Source organism: Ovis aries, chromosome 18 (genome assembly GCF_016772045.2).
Source record: "Ovis aries strain OAR_USU_Benz2616 breed Rambouillet chromosome 18, ARS-UI_Ramb_v3.0, whole genome shotgun sequence".
In the NCBI taxonomy this organism is placed as follows: Eukaryota; Metazoa; Chordata; class Mammalia; order Artiodactyla; family Bovidae; genus Ovis; species Ovis aries.
The window spans coordinates 21,541,178-21,560,764 of NC_056071.1; the positions used below are offsets into that span (position 1 = coordinate 21,541,178).

General features: G+C 44.8%; 2 protein-coding genes across 4 annotated transcripts in view; one reads left to right on the forward strand and one right to left on the reverse strand.

The window, feature by feature from the left end:
- Nucleotides 1-328: 328 nt before the first annotated feature.
- ZNF774 (zinc finger protein 774) lies at nt 329-12,574 on the reverse strand. Of its 3 annotated transcripts, none has more exons than XM_042235107.2 (4): nt 12,411-12,574; nt 9,533-9,655; nt 6,302-6,408; nt 329-5,221 (listed from the first exon to the last, which is right to left on the reverse strand). In XM_042235107.2, the coding sequence occupies exons 2-4, from the start codon at nt 9,637-9,639 to the stop codon at nt 3,981-3,983; spliced, it is 1,455 nt and encodes a 484-aa protein (XP_042091041.1). In that variant the 5' UTR covers nt 9,640-9,655; nt 12,411-12,574; the 3' UTR covers nt 329-3,980. The 3 variants fall into 3 exon arrangements, with proteins under 3 accessions (XP_042091041.1, XP_027812886.1, XP_060257642.1); XM_027957085.3 differs by lacking the exon at nt 12,411-12,574 and adding an exon at nt 12,047-12,166; XM_060401659.1 differs by lacking the exons at nt 9,533-9,655; nt 12,411-12,574 and adding an exon at nt 8,229-8,484.
- Nucleotides 11,859-19,587, forward strand: part of LOC114109004 (staphylococcal nuclease domain-containing protein 1-like) — a 29,713-nt gene continuing 21,984 nt past the window's right edge. The window contains exons 1-2 of the mRNA XM_060401958.1: nt 11,859-12,178; nt 12,562-12,657. Coding sequence (XP_060257941.1) covers nt 11,859-12,178; nt 12,562-12,657 — 416 coding nt within the window. The remainder of the gene's footprint in view (nt 12,179-12,561; nt 12,658-19,587) is intronic.

A 19,587-nucleotide genomic window follows, 5' to 3' on the forward strand; every position in this document is an offset into this window, starting at 1 on the left:
TGGATAGATAAGATAAATGAAGATGATGTGCTCTTACAGTACCATGAAAGGGCTATAAAACCATTCCCAGTTAATGGGAATGTAATTTCCTCTCCTGTTTTCAGGCCTGGGTCAAGAAATACTGAGTTGTCCAAAATTTCCCTTCAGGTTTTACTGTAACATCTTACAGAAACACCTGAATGAACTCTTTGGCCAACCCAGTATTAATTGGCAACTTAGCAAGTCCATCCCTAAGGAATCACTCAGGTGTTTGCTGAGCTCTTTAGCACATGGCTTTCTGGAGAACCCAGTCAAACCGGAGGGGTGTAAGCAGGAGAAAAACATCAGAGGCCATTAGAAAAAATTTATTCTGAGATTCATGCATTTATAAATGTCCTGTCAGAGCAGAGTCTCTCACTGAAAGGCATTTAAAATATAAGGCATGGAGGCCAACATTTATATAATGATATTAAGAAGAAATCAAAGGGGTTCTAATCAAGCAACTCTTGTTCCTATACAAGCTGTACCTCAGGGAAACAAAATAGTTGACTGGGGGAGTTCTCTTTACAGAAGAAGTATTTCAGCTTATAGATGAAGAAGGATGACAGATATAAAAGCATTTGGCAAACCCAAGTGAAATAACAGCTTATCAATGGTTGCCAACTTCATGAGACTAAACGAGGTACCAGGTGCCTCCTGACAGAAGTGCATAAGATCACCATGGAGTATTATTGCCCATATTATTGTTGTTTATTCACTTAGTCATGTTCTACCCTTTGCAACCCCATGGACTAGAGCCCGCCAGATTCCTCTGTTCTCCATTATCTCCTGATATTTGCTCAAATTCATGTCCATTGAGTTGGTGATGATATCCAACCATCTCATCCTCTGCCTCCCCCTTCTCCTTTTGCTTTCAATCTTTCCCAGCATCATGATCTTTTTATTTCCCAGGCAACAATACTGGAGAGGGTTGCCATTTCCTTCTCCAGGGGATCTTAACAACCTGGGGATTGATCTTGAATCTCCTGCATTGGCAGGCAGATTGTTTACCACTGAGCTGCTGGGGAAGCCCATTCTTGCCCTCCCCTTCCCTAAATCTGAATCTGATCATGTTTACAGATCCAGCTACCAACATTAGGAGAGCAGAGGATGAGGAGCATATTAAAGGATCCCATAGGTTGGAATTAGCAAAATATACAACCGTAGACACTTAAAGGACAAGTTTGTTTGTTTGTTTTTTTCCCCAACAAATGAAATACAAAAAAAGGACAGAGAGAAGAGGGAGGGCTTATGTAAGGAACATATCAACCAACTGAAGGCAAAGATCTTATCTGGATTTTGATTCAAACAAACTGAAAAATAAAAACAGGTACTTCCCTGCCAGTCCAGGGGTTAGGACTCTGCCCGGGTTCAATCCCTGGTCAGGAAACTAAGATCCTGAAAACCATGCAGCACGACCAAAAGGCATGTAAATTAAAAATAGAAAAACATAAGATAATTAGGGAAATGTGAACACTGACTGCAGTATTTGAGTTAGTATTTGGAGTATTATAAAATCCTGTTAAATTTTTGTAGGAACAATAATAGTACTGTGGCTGCATTTAGTAGAAGAGCCATCTTTTAAAGCTGTGGTTCTCAAACTTGGGCCTGCATAATAATCACCTGAAGGGCTTATTAAAACACATATTGTAGGACTTTCTTTGTAGTCCAGTGGTTAAGACTTTGCCTTCCAATGCAGGAAACACAGGTTGGATCCGTGGTCAGGGAGCAAAGATCCCACTGGCCTTGGGACAAGAAAACCAGAATTTTTAAAAAAAGAAAAAAAAGAAGCAACATTGTAACAAATCCAATAAAGACTTAAAAAAAATGGTCCACATTTTTAAAATCTTTGAAAAATTTTTTAAAAATAAAACACATATTATTAGGTCCCACCCCTAGCTTCCAGTTCAGTAAGTCTGGGATGGGGACTTGCATTTCTAACAAGTTCCCAGATGATGATAACGCTGCTGGTCAAGGATCACATTTTAGGAACTTACAGCACTGAATTAACCAGATTTTTTTCCCATTCAATTATCTATGTTTTAATACTTCCATTTCAGTTTAGTCTCTCAGTCGTGTCCGATTCTTTGCAACACCATGAACTGCAGCACACCAGGCTTCCCTATCCACCACCAACTCCCAGAGTTTGCTCAAACTCATGTCCATTGAGTCGGTGATGCCATCCAACTGTCTTATCCTCTGTTGTCTACTTCTCCTCCTGTCTTCAATCTTTCCCAGCATCGGGGTCTTTTCCAATGAGTCAGTTCTTCGCATCAGGTGGCCAGATTGGAGTTTTAGCTTCAGCATCAGTCCTTCCAAAGAATATTCAAGACTGATTTCCCCAAGGATTGACTGGTTTTTTGCAGAGTTCCAAAGAATAGCAAGGAGAGATAAGAAAGCCTTCCTCCGTGATCAATGCAAAGAAATAGAGGAAAACAAAAGAATGGGAAAGACTAGAGATCTCTTCAAGAAAATTGGAGATACCAAGGGAACATTTCATGCAAGATGGGCACAATAAAGGACAGAAAATTTAAAATACTTTTTATTTATTTGGCTGCACCAGCTCTTCATTGAGTCATGCAGAATCTTTAGTTGTGGCATTTGAATGCTTAGTTTCTGCAGGTGGGATCTAGTTCCCTGACCAAGCACAAAACCTGGGCCCCCTGCATTGGAAGCACAGAGTCTCAGCCACTGCACCACCAGGGAAGTCCCTCTGATCAATTATCTATTAAAGAAAGCAAATAGGTTGTCAGCTGAGTTCTATCCCCTGTTACAGCACTCAGATGGCACTCCATATAATGGAAGAGGACTAGTGTTCCAAGGCTGATGTATTAGTCTATATTGACATAGGAAAGCTTGGAAGAAAAACCTTCAGTCTCCCACCTTTCTCTCCAAAGTGTTCAACACCCAACTCCCTCCTTACCCACTTACATATGCCGTGAGGATCAAGGAGCCCAGCATGGGACCCTGTAGAGCTGTTGGGAACTTAGCCTACCTCCCTGAATCATCTCCAATTTCAGAGTGGTTTGATGGACATAATATGGTTCCTTCAGTCCTGTGGTGCCTCAGGATTGCTCTAACAAATCCCAGAGCTGGTCTGTTCCATGTTGTGGAAGAGACCTGCAGACAGATTCTGGCTTTTCTGTGAGTTAATCACATGACCCACAATGAGTCATTTAGGGCTTCCCTGGTGGCTCAGCAGTAAAGAATCTGCTGGCAGTGCAAGCAACCTGCGATGGATCCCTGGGTCAGAAAGATCCCCTGGAGGAGGAAGTGGCAACCCACTCCAGTATTCTTGCCTGGCGAATCCCATGGACAGAGGAGCCTGGTGGCCTACGGTCCCATGGGATCAAAAAGAGTTGGACAGGACCAAAGGGACTTAGCACACACACAATGATAAAATGACTACATTTATCTCACTTCTTTTCTAGTAACCAGGCATCAACTACGAAACTCACATTTCTCTATGAGTCAGTCAAAAACACTGAAGGAATGCCTTTTGTGTTTAGAACACTGTCTGGACCCTCTAGGTTTATCCTTGCCATGAAAAAACAGAAAAAGAGAACAGATTAGGGCCTGACATGAGCTACCAATGCTCAGCTTTTCTCTGTTTGGAGCACTTTGAGATCATAGCCGTGGGACTTCCCTGGTGGTCCAGTGGTTGAAACTCCGAACTTCTAATGTAAGGTTTGACCCCTGGTCTCCATCCCTGGGTCGGGAAGATCCTCTGGAGAAGGAAATGGCAGTCCATTCCAATATTCTTGCCTGGAAAATCCCATGGACAGAGGAGCTGGCGGGCTACAGTCCATGGAGTTGCAAAGAGTTGGACATGACTGAGCGACTGAGCATGCACAGAGGGAATTAAGGCTCCACATGCCTTGCAGCACAGCCAAGAAAAAACAGAAACAAAGATAAGAGCGATGGAAATTTGGAAGGGAGAAAAAGAGGCATGAAAGACTTTCCTACATCAGGTGAGTGTTCTGATGGCACAAAAGGTGTGCTTTCTGCCGGAAGCTCTTGTTGCATTCACTGCAGTGAAAGGGTTTCTCTCCTGTGTGTGTTCTCTGGTGTGTGAGGAAATGGGAACGCTGATTGAAGGTTTTGCCACACTCAGGGCAGCGATAGGGTCTGTCTCCCAAGTGGATCCGCTGGTGGGTGATGAAGTGGGAGCTCTGGTTGAAGCTCCTGCCGCACTCACCACATTTATAGGGTTTTTCTCCGGTGTGGATCCGCTGGTGCTTGACCAGGGCAGAGCTGTCGGCAAAGCCCTTCCCACAGCCGTCACACTTAAAAGGCCTCTCGCCCGTGTGTGTCCTCTGGTGCGTGACCAGGTGCGAGCTCTGACTGAAACTCTTGTGGCAGTAAGGACAGCTGAAGGGCCTTTCTCCCGAGTGAGTGCTCATGTGGGCCACAAAATGAGAGCTATCTCGGAAGCCCTTCCCGCACTCGGGGCACTTGAAGGGCCGCTCTCCCGTGTGGGTGCGCTGGTGCTTAATCAGATCCGAGCTCTGGCCGAAACGCTCGCCGCAGTCGCGACACCCGTAGGGCTTCACTCCCGTGTGGGTCCTCTGGTGGGTGATGAGATTGGAGCTGCGACTGAAGCTCTTGTGACACTGGAGGCACTTGTAGGGCCTCTCCCCCGTGTGGGTTCTTTGGTGCACCGTGAGGTGCGGTTTCCGTGCAAAAGTCTTCCCACACTCAGGGCACTGGTGGGGTCTCTCGCCCGTGTGGGTTCTCTGATGTTTGATGAGGGTCGAGCTGTCGCTGAATTTCTTCTCACACCTGTGGCACTGGTAGGGTTTCTCTCCTGTGTGTGTTCTGCGGTGGGTGACGAGGTCTGAACTCTGTTTGAAGCCTTTCCCGCACTCCATGCACTTATAGGGCCTCTCACCAGTATGGGTTCTTCGGTGCCTTATGAGATAGGAGGCCTGGTTAAAGATTTTCCCGCATTCCGCACACGCCAGCTTCTTTCCTATATATCCTTCCAGGAGCTTGTTTAATTCCTTCTCCTGTGAAAAGGGCCCCTGCTGGCCCTCTCCCAGGAGGGTTCCACACTGCCCTGCTAACTCAAGACCTCTCTCCCAGTTCCCTCCCCAACTAGGAGGAGGAGAAATATCTTTATTGGCCCCTTCTGAGGATGTTCCACATGGTTCTGCCGTTTCGGAAACGTCCTGATCGAGTTGTCCCACCTGATGCTTAAATTCTGAAAAGTTAACAGAAGTAACACAGGATGAAGTTATTACTTATCAGGAAAGATCATCAGAAAGCAGCAAGAAAGAGTAAAATTAGTATTTTTGCTACAGACCACATTTAATCTGACTACTCTCATTCTGATTCCTGAAGAGTATATCCCTGGTGCCTCAGTGGTAAAGAATCCACCTGTCAGTTCAGGAGATTCAGGATCAATCCCTGGGTTGGGAAGATCCCCTAGAGGAGGATATGGCAACCCATTCCAGTTTTCTTGCCTAGAGAATTCCATGGACAGAGGAGCCTGGCAGGCTGTAGTCCATGGGGTCACAAAAGAGTCAGACACAATTTAGCGACTAAACATCAATCAGGAAAGATCAGCAGAAAGCAGCAAGGAGATTAAAATGAGTGTTTTTGCAACAGACCACATTTATTCTGACTACTCTCATTTTGATTCCTGAAGAGTTTACTGAAGATCACTGAGCTTCCCATTCATGACAGAAGGAATTCCCAAGCCCTTTTTATTTTAAGATGGTCCAGTGAACCTTGAGGTGACCTTGATATCAAGAGTAAAGCACATATTGTCAGAACTGGGCAACTTTTTTCAATGACGTTAGAGTCTAGACAAAAGTTAAATGTTTAATTTAAATGAAGACTTTATTTGGTCAATGACTGATGGTCCAGGAAGTCAAAGTTAAACTTCTAATAGCAAGAACAAAGTCTAGGGCAGGGTTTCCCTGCTGGCTCAGTGGTGAAGAATCCGCCTGCCAATGCAGGGGATGCAGGTTCAATCCCTGGTCAGGGAAGATCCCACATTCTGCAGGACAACGAAGCCTGTGAACCACAACTACTGAGCCCAGGAGCTCTACAGCCTGTACATTGTAACAAGAGAAGCCACTGCAATGAGAAGCATGCACCGCAAGTAGAGAGTAACCCCTGCTCGCCACAACTAGAGAAAGCCCGCATGAAGCAATGAAGACCCAGCACAGCCAAAAATAAATTTAAATTTTTAAAAAGTCTAGGGCAGCATTCCAAATTCCTTAACTAAACAAGGGCTGAAATGTTAGACTTCCACCCACCAGGTAACACACCTCACCTGTGTGACTTTCCCTCAGGATCTTCCTGGCCTCAAAATTTTGCAGTGGTAGGACCCATGCCTCTTCTTTCTGCTCCAGCTGGGAGGTTACACTTGGTTTTGAAATCCTATAAGGAAGGTGAACACAGGATATTAATTTGAACCATCACATAAGGCTTGAGAAAATGCAAACCCCTCTTCTTCCCCAGGTACAGGAGACCACCCCAGGAAATTCTAATGTATGTTCGGTGGTCCAGTGGTTACAAACCTACCTGCCAATACAGGGTACACAGATTAGATCCCTGGTCTGTTTGAGGAACATTCCACATGCTGCAGGACAACTAAGCCAGTGCACCAGAACTACCAAGCCCTGGCTCTAGAGCCCATGCTCTGCAGTGAGAAGCCATTGTAATGAGGAAACTGCGCTGAACTAGAGGAAGCCTATGTGCAGCAACAGAGACCCAGTGCAGCCAAAAATAAATAAATAAAAGTGAAAAGGGATAAAGCAGGGTCATCTCCCCAAGAGGCTGAGGAAGAAAAGCTCTTTGCTTCCCATTAAAAAAAAAAATCAGACTTGGGTGATAGAAACTCTAGTATAAGCACAGTAACTCATCCCTCAAGGCACAAGGCTAAACTCATGTGGAGAGATAACTTTATCAAAACAAAGCCGCCATGACCTCACCCTTAGAAAGAAGCAAGGAAGTTAACTATAGTGTTTGGTTTTTAAATTTTCCCAGAAGGGCAGCCGTCAATATAACCATGAGAAAAAGACAAACACTTGTAGGCGGAAAAAAAAGGGACAAAGGACATGAATGGGCAATTCACAAAAGAAAATAAAGCAGCCTATAAATATGTGAAAAACTTTTAACTCATCATTAGCCAAAGAAATTCAAATTAAAACAATGACACACAGGGAATACAGTATATAGGTAAAGAGATGTACACTCAAGAGTCTTATTGTCTGAATTTGAATCCTAACTATGTCTCTGACTAGATGTGTGACCTTAGGAAAGTTACTTAAACTCCCTGTGTCTCTGTGTCTTCATCTATAAATTAGGGATAATGATAAAACCCACCTTAGGGCTTCCCTGGTGCCTCAGTGGTAAAGAATCCGACTGTCAATGCAGGAGACATGGGGATGAATCCCCGGTCTGGGAGGATCCCACATGCCATGGAACGACTATGTCCCTAAAGTCACTAATACAGGGAACACAGGTTCAATTCCTGGTTTGGGGGAAGATCTCACATGCCGAGGGGCAACTAAGCCCACAACTACTGAGCGTGTACTCTAGGGCCCAGGAGTACTCTAGAGTCCATGTGCCATAATTACTGAAGCCCGAGCGCCCAACAGCTTGTGCTCTGCAACAAGAGAAGCCACTGCAATGAGAAGCCCTTGCACTGCAACTAGAAAATAGTCTGTGCAGCAACAAAGACCCAGCACAGCCAAAAATAAATAAATAAATTTAATTAAAAAGACCTACCTTACAGAGTTGTCATGAGGATTAAATGATTAAGTCCTCAATAACTATTAGCTATCACTAGTATTTTACCTACACTCTTAGATTATGATACCCCCCCATGATAGATAGAATATGAAGAAATAGATACTTCATATAATGCTAACAGGAATAAATAAATTGATTCAGTCTTTTTGGAAGACACTTGGCAAAAATACCAAATATCTTAGAAATGTATCTATTCTCAAACCCAGAAATTTCTAGAGAGTCTAAAGAAGTGAACAAAAGCAAACAAACAAAAAAAGGACATTGTGCAAAATATATATATATTAGCTAACTGTTAACTAATTATTTCAATAAACAAGACTTTTAAAAAGACAATTAGTTAAGACAGCATCATCACAATACTGGTGAAAATTTAAAATGACCCAAATAGCTCCAAACAAAGAAATCATTTCATTTGAGAAGGCAGTGGCAACACACTCCAGTACTTTTGCTTGGAAAATCCCATGGATGGAGGAGCCTGGTGGGCTGCAGTCCATGATGGAGTCTCGAAGAGTCAGACACGACTGAGCGACTTCACTTTCACTTTTCACTTTCATGCATTGGAGAAGGAAATGACAACCCACTCCAGTGTTCTTGCCTGGAGAATCCCAGGGATGGCACAGCCTGGTGGGCTGCCATCTATGAGGTTGCACAGAGTCGGACAAGACTGAAGCAACTTAGCAGCAGCAGCAGGAGAGCCATCTGAAATTGCCAGTTTATAGGTTAAAAGTAGTCCAAAAATGGTCGCATGTATGGTTCAATTTAATGTAATTACTGTATTCCATACAATAAAATACTAAGTAGTTACTTTAAGTAATGTACAGATATTTATTACTGTCAAAATATATTCACAGTACATTGTGTAAGAAAGTAAGATATACCACTGAATATTCAGTATGATCCCAATTATTTTTCTTTTCTTTTTTTTTAAAATTGTATATATGCTTAGGAAAATGGCTGGAAGGATCATAACTCTTCATAGATGACTTTTGTTTTCATTTTGCTTATCTTTTCCTTTAGTGAATATATAGTACTTGTGTAATAGATATGAAATAAAGCAGAAAGAAGGAGAGACATCCCAGAAAGAAGGTGATCCAATGGTGATCCAATCCGTGCTTCCACCGCAAGGGACATGAATTCAATTCCTGGTCAGGGATTTAAGGTCCTGTGTGCCTCATGGTACAGCCCAAAAAAAAAAAAAAAAAAAGCAGAGTTGCCATGGTATTTTAGAAAGAGCACTGGAGGGGTCAGTTTGTTTGTTTAAGTGACAGGAAAAAAAACTCTGGGGAGAGCACCTTCCCTTTTCCACAAAGACCTGGGTTGGGCTCACTTTTGCCACTTAACTTTAAGTCTCAGGGTCCTCAGCTGGAAAGGGGGAATGAAAATACATATATCAAAGGGCTATGGTAAGATACCAATCAGACAGAAAAATACCAAAGAAATCTGAAAACCACTAAGTGCCATAAAAATAGAAGTCATTCTTTTTCTGCCAGGGAGGTGATTACTCTTACAGAGCTGGAGCTCTAAGAGACCAACATCCCCAGAGACCACTCAGATCTGGGCCCTTTCAAAGTGTCTAAGATAAAGGGACTTCCCTGGTGGTCCTGCAGTTAGGACTCCAAGATCCATTGTATGCGGGCATGGGTTCAATTGCTGGTCAGGGAACTAAAATCCCACAAGCCACTTGGCACAACCAAAAATTTAAAAATTATATTAATAAAGCTAAGATGAAGGAAATTTGCATCCTTACCCTTTGAGAGCCCATTCTTGTATCTGTGCTGTGCGGTATCCCTGAAGAGGACTCTCTAAACAGTGTCCAGGTAACCCACTTGTCCCTGAAGTCCCCAGCCACATCATTGAGGGTCATCAGTTCCTAAAGCAAGAGATCTCAGTATGCATCAAGAGTTCTCTAGACATTCTCACCATTATCTCAAAACCAAAAGACAGCCACCACCACACCCAAACAAAACCCTCTCAACCAGAATAGCTCTGAGGTAAATGCTGAAAAAAGTCCGTAAAGTCAAAGCTGTGGTTCTTCCAATAGTCACGTATGGATGTGAGAGTTGGACCATAAGGAGGCTGAGTGCTGAAAAATTGATGATTTCAAATTATGGTGCTGGAGAAGATTCTTGAGAGTCCTTTGGACTGCAAGGAGATCAGACCAGTCAATCCTAAAGGAAATCAACCCTGAATATTCACTGGAAGGACTGATGTTGAAGATAAAGCTCCAATATTTTGACCACCTGATGCAAAGAGCATTGGAAAAAGAGTCTGATGCTGGGAAAGATTGAAGGCAGGAGGGGAAGGGGCCAGCGGAGCATGAGACGGTTAGATAGCGTCAACAACTCAATGGACATGAATCTGAGCAAATTCAGGGAGATACTGGAGGTCAGGGAAGCCTGGCATGCTACAGTCCATGGGGTTGCAAAGAGCTGGACACGACCTAGAGACCGAACAACAACAATAACGCTGTCAACAACAGATGCTCTTCTTTTCTGTTTTTACATAATCATTCCTTTGGCCAAATTTCTCATCACAGAGTGAGGACTGGGCCTCCAAACACATCTGTAGAACCCTCACTCTTTTGAAGCCATGCCTGTTTTGAGGAAGAAATTGTCCACAATGGACAAGAAAAACAGAGGAGAGTGTGTAGGTATAACTCGATTTCTGGAAAGCACTGGATTCTCTCCAACAACATTTTCCTCAGCTAGGTAGGAGATTTCGGACTTAATTAGACTCAGATTAGTTATGAGAAAGGCTGACTTTTCTTGTCTTATAGATTTAGTGTTAATTTCAAGGGATAAACTGTGAAGAAGCCCAAAGGGAACTGTCCTAGGTATCATTCTATTTCAAGGTTTAATGCAGTTGGAAATGGGACTCAAAAGACATGGATTGAAAAAACCAACATGGATAAACTGTAAAATTGGGTGAAATGTAATGGGGATAAGCATAAAACAAAATTTGGGGGACTGAAAACAATCATTAAGACATTAATAAAATCAACATCAGTATCATGAAGAAATTATTTGGGGGGAGATGGTCAGGTTACTAGATGAATCATTAAGTCATTCAGTAATCAATATGCTGTAAGGCAGTAGGAGTCACAAAAAAAATATAAGATAATGTTGGTTTTTTTGTTCATTTTTCCACTTAAAGAGTTTCCAATAGAAACAAATACAAGTTAGCAAGCTGAATCTGCTACAAAGAATTCTGCGTTTCAGTGGAGAATGGATTAGACTGGGGTGAGGAAGTTTGACTCTTTTTCATCTTTTGTCTTACCTGTCGAAGCACCTGGTACTACTAGAATACACAAACACTTTTCCTGGGAACACTGATGCATTTACAGACATTGCTATTGGCCACTTAGAATGTACTGGGAATACATATCATCTCTCTGGTTTAAAACCTTAATAAAAAAATGTCATTAGGATGTGAACACTGTAATGAGTCTGAGCAAACATTTTATTTCTACATCCATTACAAACCCACAGCAGGGCCCCCCTGTAAGAGACAGCAGGATGGAGAACTCTTCAGTTCAGTTCAGTTCAGTTCAGTCACTCAGTCGTGTCTGACTCTTTGGAACCCCATGTATTGCAGCAGGCCAGGCCTCCCTGTCCATCACCAACTCCCAGAGTTCACTCAGACTCACATCCATCCAGTCAATGATGCCATCCAGCCATCTCATCCTCTGTAGTCCCCTTCTCCTCCTGCCCCCAATCCATGCCAGCATCAGAGTCTTTTCCATTGAGTCAACACTTCGCATGAGGACTCTTAGGGTTAGACAAACACTGTTTCCTACCCAGTCTGTTGCCCCCTGTACAGGTGACCTCAGGTGACCTCAAAGGCCCTAGAGGCCGTGGTGCTGTGACTAAGTGCCATTGTGAGAAGCCCTGGGTTTATTAATAGGAACATGACCGTATGGCTAGGACCGAGACCCACTTTCTTCCCTCGCGGTGCTGCAGGCCCTAATCTGGGTGCAGCGATCAGAGGGTCGCAAAGCTAAACTGAAATCAGACCATCACCGAAGAGCAAAAAAAAAAGAAAAAAAAAAAAAGAAAAGAAAAAAGATTAAGAGGATGAGCTATCCCGACGCCGGCAGAGAAAAGTGCAGCCACCTCTCCCCACTCCTCAGCAAGACCCGTGGGCTCCGAAAAGCGAGTGCAGGGACCCGGCAGGGAGAACCTCGGGGCGCTGGGCGAGCCCCATCCACGCCCCTCAGCAGCTCCGAGGCTGCAGCCGCCGTCTCCTTCCCCGGATCACTCACCGCCCTCGGGCCCAGCCCCGGATGGAACACCGAGCGAGGGTCCTCCACCGCCGAGCCGCAGCCGGCCCGCTACGCCGTGGCGGTCCTGCCCAGAACCCGACCGGGATTCGTGACAGGGCTGTGGGGACACAGGTGGGACGCCAGGCAAAGCAGCAGCAGCCGGAAAATACCGCCCCCGTCCTCTTCCCATTGGCCTCTCAGATTTTAGGTCGAGAAGTCTTCCCTGTCCATAGGCTGAGAGAGCTATCAATCACCGCGGAGCCTTTTGGGAAATGTAGTTCTGAGCGAGACGGCAAAGGCTCGGGAGTCCCGGAAGCCGGGTTGCCAGCGGTGACAAGTATATTAAACCCTGTCCCCGAGCTACCTGGTTGCTAGGACCGCCTCTTCGGAGCTGAGAAGGGAATCCAAGGACTATAGTCAGAGAGGGATCTGAAGATGCGAACCTCCGGGCCTCGCCTGACTGGCTCAGAGCAGCCCCGTACCAAACACGGCATCTCCCTCTTTCTGCCACCTAGCCTTCCAGAGAGAGGAGCAGCTTGGCGCTACGACCTTGGGGTGCAGCCTCCTCTGCCGGGTCCCCGCCCTAACCCGGGGCGGCCAGAGCCTGAATGGTATGTCCCGACGCCAAGTTCCGGGCCAACTCAGACTGGACGTAACAGACCCCAATCAGGAGCCGTTAAGTGGAAAACAGACTTTCTGCTTTCCTCTATTAGCAGCACAATTCTAAGGCGAATCTCCTTTCCGTTATAGCCAGAGGAAGCCTGCAAGAGCGTTAAGTATTTTAGGAAATGAGGTATTGGGTTCCAAACTGTGGAGACTCCTGGATCTTACCTGAGAACCAGTGTTCACTTGGGGGCCAGTGTAGAGGGGGTGTGGGGGAGGCAGGGACTACCTAAAAAATAAGGAAAGCCTTTCCTTACAATGAAAAAGTATGCCTATCTACTCTGTTGTTTCACTGCAATTAAAAAAAAAGAAAGTACATCAGCAGAAAACTGAAAACAGAATTACCATATGATCCAACAATCCACTCCTGGGACTATACCTGGATAAAACTGTAATTCAAAAAGCTTCATGCACCCCTATGTTCATAGCAGCACTGTTCGCAATAGCCAAGACATGGAAACAACCTGAGTGTCCACAGACAGATGAGCAGCTAAAGCTGTGTTCTGTATATGCAATGGCATACTACTCGGCCATTAAAAAGAACAAAACAGTGCCATTTGCAGCAACGTGGATGGATCTAGAGATTCTCATGCTAAGTGAAGTAAGTCAGAAAGACAAATACCACATGATGTCACTTAAATGTGGAACCTAAAATATAACACAAATGAACCTATCCCTGAAGCAGAAATAGATTCACAGACATAGACAGCAGACCTGTGGTTGCTAAGGGGTGGTGGGAAGGGAGAGGGATGGACTTGGGAGTCCAAACAAGGGAGAGTTTGGGGTTGTCAGATGAAAACTACTAACATTACATTTAGAATGAATACACAACAATGTCCTACTGTGTAGTGCAAGGAACTGTATTCACTATCCTGTGATAAACCATTATGGAAAAGACTATTTAGGTATATTAGATATAACAAATACATATATAGGAATATGTGAAAGTGAAAGTTTTAGTCACCCAGTCATGTCTCACTCTTTGTGACCCATGGACCATAGCCCACCAGGCTCCTCTGGAATTCTCCAGACAAGACACTGGAGTGGGTTGCCATTCTATTCTCCAGGGGATCTTCCAAACCTAGGGATTAAGCCCCGGTCTCCTGCATGGCAGGGAAGCCCATTTAGGAATATATATAGGTATAAAAAATGTATATAGGTATATAACTGACACACTGCTATAAAGCAGAGATTGGCACAACATTGTAAATCAACTATACTTCAGTTTTTAAAATAGTAATGATTAAAAAAATAGATAAAGCAATGGATAGGAAAAAAAGGAAAAGTACATTTTGCGATGGACTGTAAAAAGCTGAGAATTACCAGCCAAAGAGCTAACCGCAGAAGACACTTTTGATGCTAATTCAACCATTCTCCAGCATGATGCATCTTCTAACAAATATTCACTGGGAGTGTTCTATGCTCAAGAACACTGTGGTTACCCACAGGAATCACACATGGTCCTTGCTCTCATGAAGCTCACGGCCGGGCCTGACAGGGGAGATAAGCCAAGTAAGACACTAAAATACAAAGTTAATATTCTGTCTTTTCTTCTTTGTTTCATTTAACCAGAGGGATTCAGTTAGTATCTGCAACATAATTGTAGTCATCTGCAAGGTGACCACAATAGCAGTTTAGAGCTTTCTGTCCACTATAAACCAATGTCTGGGTTTACTTTTCAGCAACAGCGGGGAACATCCAGGATACCAAGAGTTTTCTAGGACTCATGGGGCTGGAGCACAGTTCAGACCCTAGAGAATCAAAGGCACCTCCCGACCTCTCAGGGGTCTTTCTGGTATTCTGCCATTGATGAGGGGAGATTCCTTAGCTCTCCAATCAGTAGGAAGTGTGAAGGGAAGATGAGGGAAGACTCATAGAACCTGGCTGATGCTTATCCCCTGCTGCTTCTTTCTCTCTCTCTCTGACTTGTCTCTTTTGCCCCAGTCTTTTTTAAAAAATAATTTATTTACTTGTTATCTTTGGCTGCACTGGATCTTTGTTGCTCCATGCAGGCTTTCTCTAGTTGCAGCGAGCAAGGTCTACTCTCTGACTGCAGTGTGTGGGCTTCTCATTGCAGTGACTTCTCTTACTGTAGAGCAGGGGCTTTAGGGTGCTCAGACTTCAGTAGTTGCAGCTCCCAGGCTCTAGAGCACAGGTCCAACAGTTGTGGCACACAGGCTTAGTTGCTCTAAGGTATGTGGGATCCTCCTAGACCAGAGATCGAACCCATGTCTCCTGCATTGACAGGCGGATTCTTTACCACTGAGCCACCAAGGAAGCCCTGTGCCGAAGTCTTTTAGTTGTGGAGGGAAAGTGAAGACAGGATTGGGCGAACAGAGAAACTCGGTGTCCACAGGAGCAGTCAGTAGAGGAAACGAGACCATGTGCCGCAGGTGGCCACTTGGAGAGAGGACTCTGGCCTGGTGGGATCTGGGTGCTTGAGCGTGGCTGAGAGGAGGGGAGGGAAACTGTGAAAGCATCTTGTGGAGAAAGATTTTCGGCAGGGAGAGGGAGTATATTTGTTATCTATGGCTGCATAACAAATACCCCCAAACTCTGTAGTTTAAAACAACATTTATTGGTATTTACTTATTTGGCAGTGTCATGTTTTGACTGTGGCTCAGGCTTAGTTGCCTGGTAATGTGGGATCTTAGTTCCCCAACCAGGGATGGAACACATATCCCCTGCGTTGGAAGGCAGATTCTTAACCACTGAGCCACCAGGGAAGTCCCCAAAACAACAAACATTTAGTATCTTACAGTTCCTGTGAGTCGGGAATCTAGAAGACCTTAGCTGAGTGTCACTGGCTGAGGGTCTCTCATGAGGCAGCTGTCTAGGTGTTGGTTGGAGCTGCTGTTATCTGAAGTTTTGACTGGGGCTGAACCTGCTTCCGAGATCACTCATCCAGCAGTTTCCTCAGACAGGCCTGTCTTCATCACATGGCAGCTGGTTTCCCCAGAGTGAGTGATCTAAGAGAGGCAGGAAGAGGAGCTAACCTGATCTTGGAAGCGATATACTACCCCTGGTACAGTGTGGGAGAGGACTACGCAAGCACATGAACGCCAGGAGGCAAGAATCATTGAGGAACTTCCCTGGTGGGCCAGTGGTTAAGAGTCCACGCTCCCAATCCAGGGAACTGGGGCTCTATCCCTGGTCACGGAACTAGATCTCACATGCTGCAGTTAAGACCCAGCACAGCCAAAGGTGGGTGGGGGTGGCTGGGAGGAATCACTGTGGCTGTCACAAGTCTAAAACCGATATTAAGACATTTTCGTCATGACTAATCTCAAAGTCCTGTGACACCCCTTTTGGAAACTTATAGTAGAGATCTATATGTATGGGGAAATTAGGGGTGTGGTGTGGTCACAATGCTCACATTATGAGTGAGATGTACAATGTTTTTTTTAAGTCTCTCTGTGATGGCTCAGATGGTAAAGAATCCACCACAATGTAGGAGACCCAGGTTCAATCCCTGGGTCGGGAAGATCCCCTGGAGAAGCGAATGGCAACCCACTCCAGTATTCTTGCCCTGAGAATTCCATAGACAGACGAGCCTGGCAGGCTACAGTCCATGGGATCGCAAAGCGTTGGATGCGACTGAGGAATTAACACTTTCACTCAGTTCAGTCCAGTCCCTCATTTGTGTCTGACTCTTCGACCCCATGAATCGCAGCACGCCAGGCCTCCCTGTCCATCACCAACTCCCAGAGTTCACTCAGACTCATATCCATTGAGTCAGTGATGCCATCCAGCCATCTCATCCTCTGTCGTCCCCTTCTCCTCCTGCCCCCAATCCCTCCCAGCATCAGAGTCTTTTCCAACGAGTCAACTCTTCACATGAGGTGGCCAAAGTATTGGAGTTTCAGCCTCAGCATCAGTCCTTCCAATGAACATCCAGGACTGATCTCCTTTAGGATGGACTGGTTGGATCTCCTTGCAGTCCAAGGGACTCTCAAGAGTCTTCTCCAACACCACAGTTCAAAAACATCAATTCTTCGGTGCTCAGCTTTCTTCACAGAACAACTCTCGCATCCATACATGACCACTGGAAAAACCATAGCCTTGACAAGACAGACCTTTGTGGCAAAGTAATATCTCTGCTTTTGAATATGCTGTCTAGGTTGGTCATAACTTTCCTTCCAAGGAGTGAGCGTCTTTTAATTTCATGGCTGCAGTCACCACCTGCAGTGATTTTGGAGCCCCCCAAAATAAAGTCTGACTGTTTACACTGTTTCCCCATCTATTTCCCATGAAGTGATGGGACCAGATGCCATGACCTTCGTTTTCCGAATGTTGAGCTTTAAGCCAACTTTTTCACTCTCCTCTTTCACTTTCATCAAGAGGCTTTCTTCCACCTAATTAAACTTAGATTTCTCATTTCTTCAGCTTACCAGCTAATAGTCTCTTCTGGGTTTAAACAAAGCCAGTTTGGGGTAAATCTTAGTCAATTTGAAATTCAAACTCCCTCTGAAACTATCTCCTCCAAAGTTCTTCCTTCCACTTCTTCTTCCAAAGATATTATTTCAGTGCAACAAGAAGGGACCCTGGTTCTCCAGCTGACCTTCTCCCCTGGCTCCTGCTCACTCCCATGAGGTGCAGCTCACCTCCACATTGTGGAGGTGGTCTCTGTACTGGTCGCACCCCCGCCTGACCCATTCAAGCCTGAAGCTCTGTTTTCTCTGTTGCGTTCTTCAGCTGCTACCCAGGAGTCTTGGCCCCTTGGGATGCTTCCTAGCTTTAGCTACCTCAGTGCCTTCACGGGGAGCTCGTAGGGACTTCTGAAACCCTTCATGCTTCATAGCATCAGAGAAGCCTTGAGTGCTACCTCTAACCCTCTTTCTGCTCAATTCACCTGTGGCTGCCATTTCCACCTATTGTAACTGCCTCGTGGATGCTCTATGAGTCAATTTCCTTTAATAGTTCAAAGAATAAATAGGCTGTACTTTCCATGTTTCAGCTTCCCTTTCAACCTCTCTGGGTTCTTATTTCCCTCCCCCGTCACTCATAATAAATTCCCTGGCCTACTTTTAGTGGCTGCCTGGAAGTCTGTTTAAGAGGAACTGCACTTGGCATGGGTGAGAGGAACCTGACCACTGTGGCTTAGCCAAATCAGGGGTTATTTTTCTTATGTATCAAGAAGTACAGGGCTGGTGCAGGAAGTCTGGGATGACATCAAGAACCCAGGCATGGATTTCCCTGGCGGCCCAGTGGTTGGGACTCCACACTTCCAATGTAGGGGGCATGGGTTTGATCCCTAGTTGGGGAACTGAGATCCCATGTGCCGCACGGTGAGGCCAAACACTTAAATTTTAAAAAAAAGGATCCTGGCATCTTCTGTCTTCCTGCTCTGCCAAATTTAGTGTGTGGCTCTTGTCCTCATGGTCACTTCCAGTCATCATGTTTACATTCCAGAATAGAATAGAATACCATTCTGTCATTAAATGCTACTATCATTGAATTTTTTTTTATGAGTGGTAACACAGTTATTGAAAAATAATCCCATTTGTATGTAGTATTTGTCATTTGTCTACCAGCATGATATCCTTCCATGGGCAATGGCACCTGATCTTTCTTTCTTTCTTTCTTTTTTAAAAATTTGTTTATTTGGCTGTACTGGGTCTTAGTTACAGCACGTGGGACCCTTTTAGTCATGACATGTGGGATCTAGTTCCCAGATCAGGGATCAGACCTGCACCCCCTGAATTAGGAGCTCAGAGTCTTAGCTACTGGACCACAAGGGAATGAAAGTCCCTCAGTTGTGTCCGACTCTTGGCGACCCCATGGAATGTAGCCCGCCAGGCTCCTCTGTCCATGGGATTAAGGATACTGGAGTGGGTAGCCTATCACTTCTCCAGGGGATCTCCCCGACCCGGGGATAGAAACGGGGTCTCCTGCATTGCGGGTGGGTTCTTTACCACCTGAGTCCTAATCCTTCTGTAGAAAACAGCACCTAGTTGTTCAGATGGGAACTGCCACCTTATTAGGCCACCTCTGTCTCTGGGTTTGGATTAGACGTGGCACTTGACCAGCCCTGAGGCAATCACAGCACTGGGTCACTTTTCACATGACAATTTGTCAGGGAACATGCGAGTAACCCAAGCTAAGCCTATGAGGGACCTTCCCTGGGACTTTTTAAGTTAAAACCAAAAGGGAAAGACCTTTCCCTCTTTGGAACTGAAAATGAGAAGATGTGAGTTTGCAGGGCAGTGGTGTCTCTCACCAGCCCAACTGCATTCTGAGAGAAGGAGGTGACCCGGGAGAGAGGAAAGCCAAGAGCAGAAGCCCGGAGGCAGTCCTGAGAATATTTGAGTCTCTGGTTACTGAGGCCAGAAATAACCCTGAAGGTTTCTTTCATGAGTCAGTAAATAGTCCTTTCTTGACTAAGCTAGTTTGAATGGTAAAGTTCAGGCCCTCGATTTTTTTTTTTTTTTTGTCTTCTCTGATGGTTTTCATTCTTATTTTAAAATTTTAATTGGAGGATAACTGTTTTACAATGTTTTGTTGGTTCTGCTGTATAACAACAGGAATCAGTTATGAGTATATGTGCATCCCCTCCCTCGTGAGCCTCCCTCCTACCTGACCCCGACTCTTTTTTTATTCATTATTTTAAAGAAATTTTGCTTTGGCCACACCACATGTGGAACCCTCACTCCCTGCATAGGAATAAAGAGTCTTAACCACTGGACCACCAGGGAAGGCCCCTAGGCACTCGAAATTTTAAAATTCCCCACTAATGCACCATTTCTATTTTTAAAAATATCCAAGCATGTGTAGACACACAAACACACATGTATATACACATAAACATTTGCTCATCTGTATCTTAAATATTCCTCAATGAATACATTAATTTTTTAATGCCATGTTTTACAATGAGC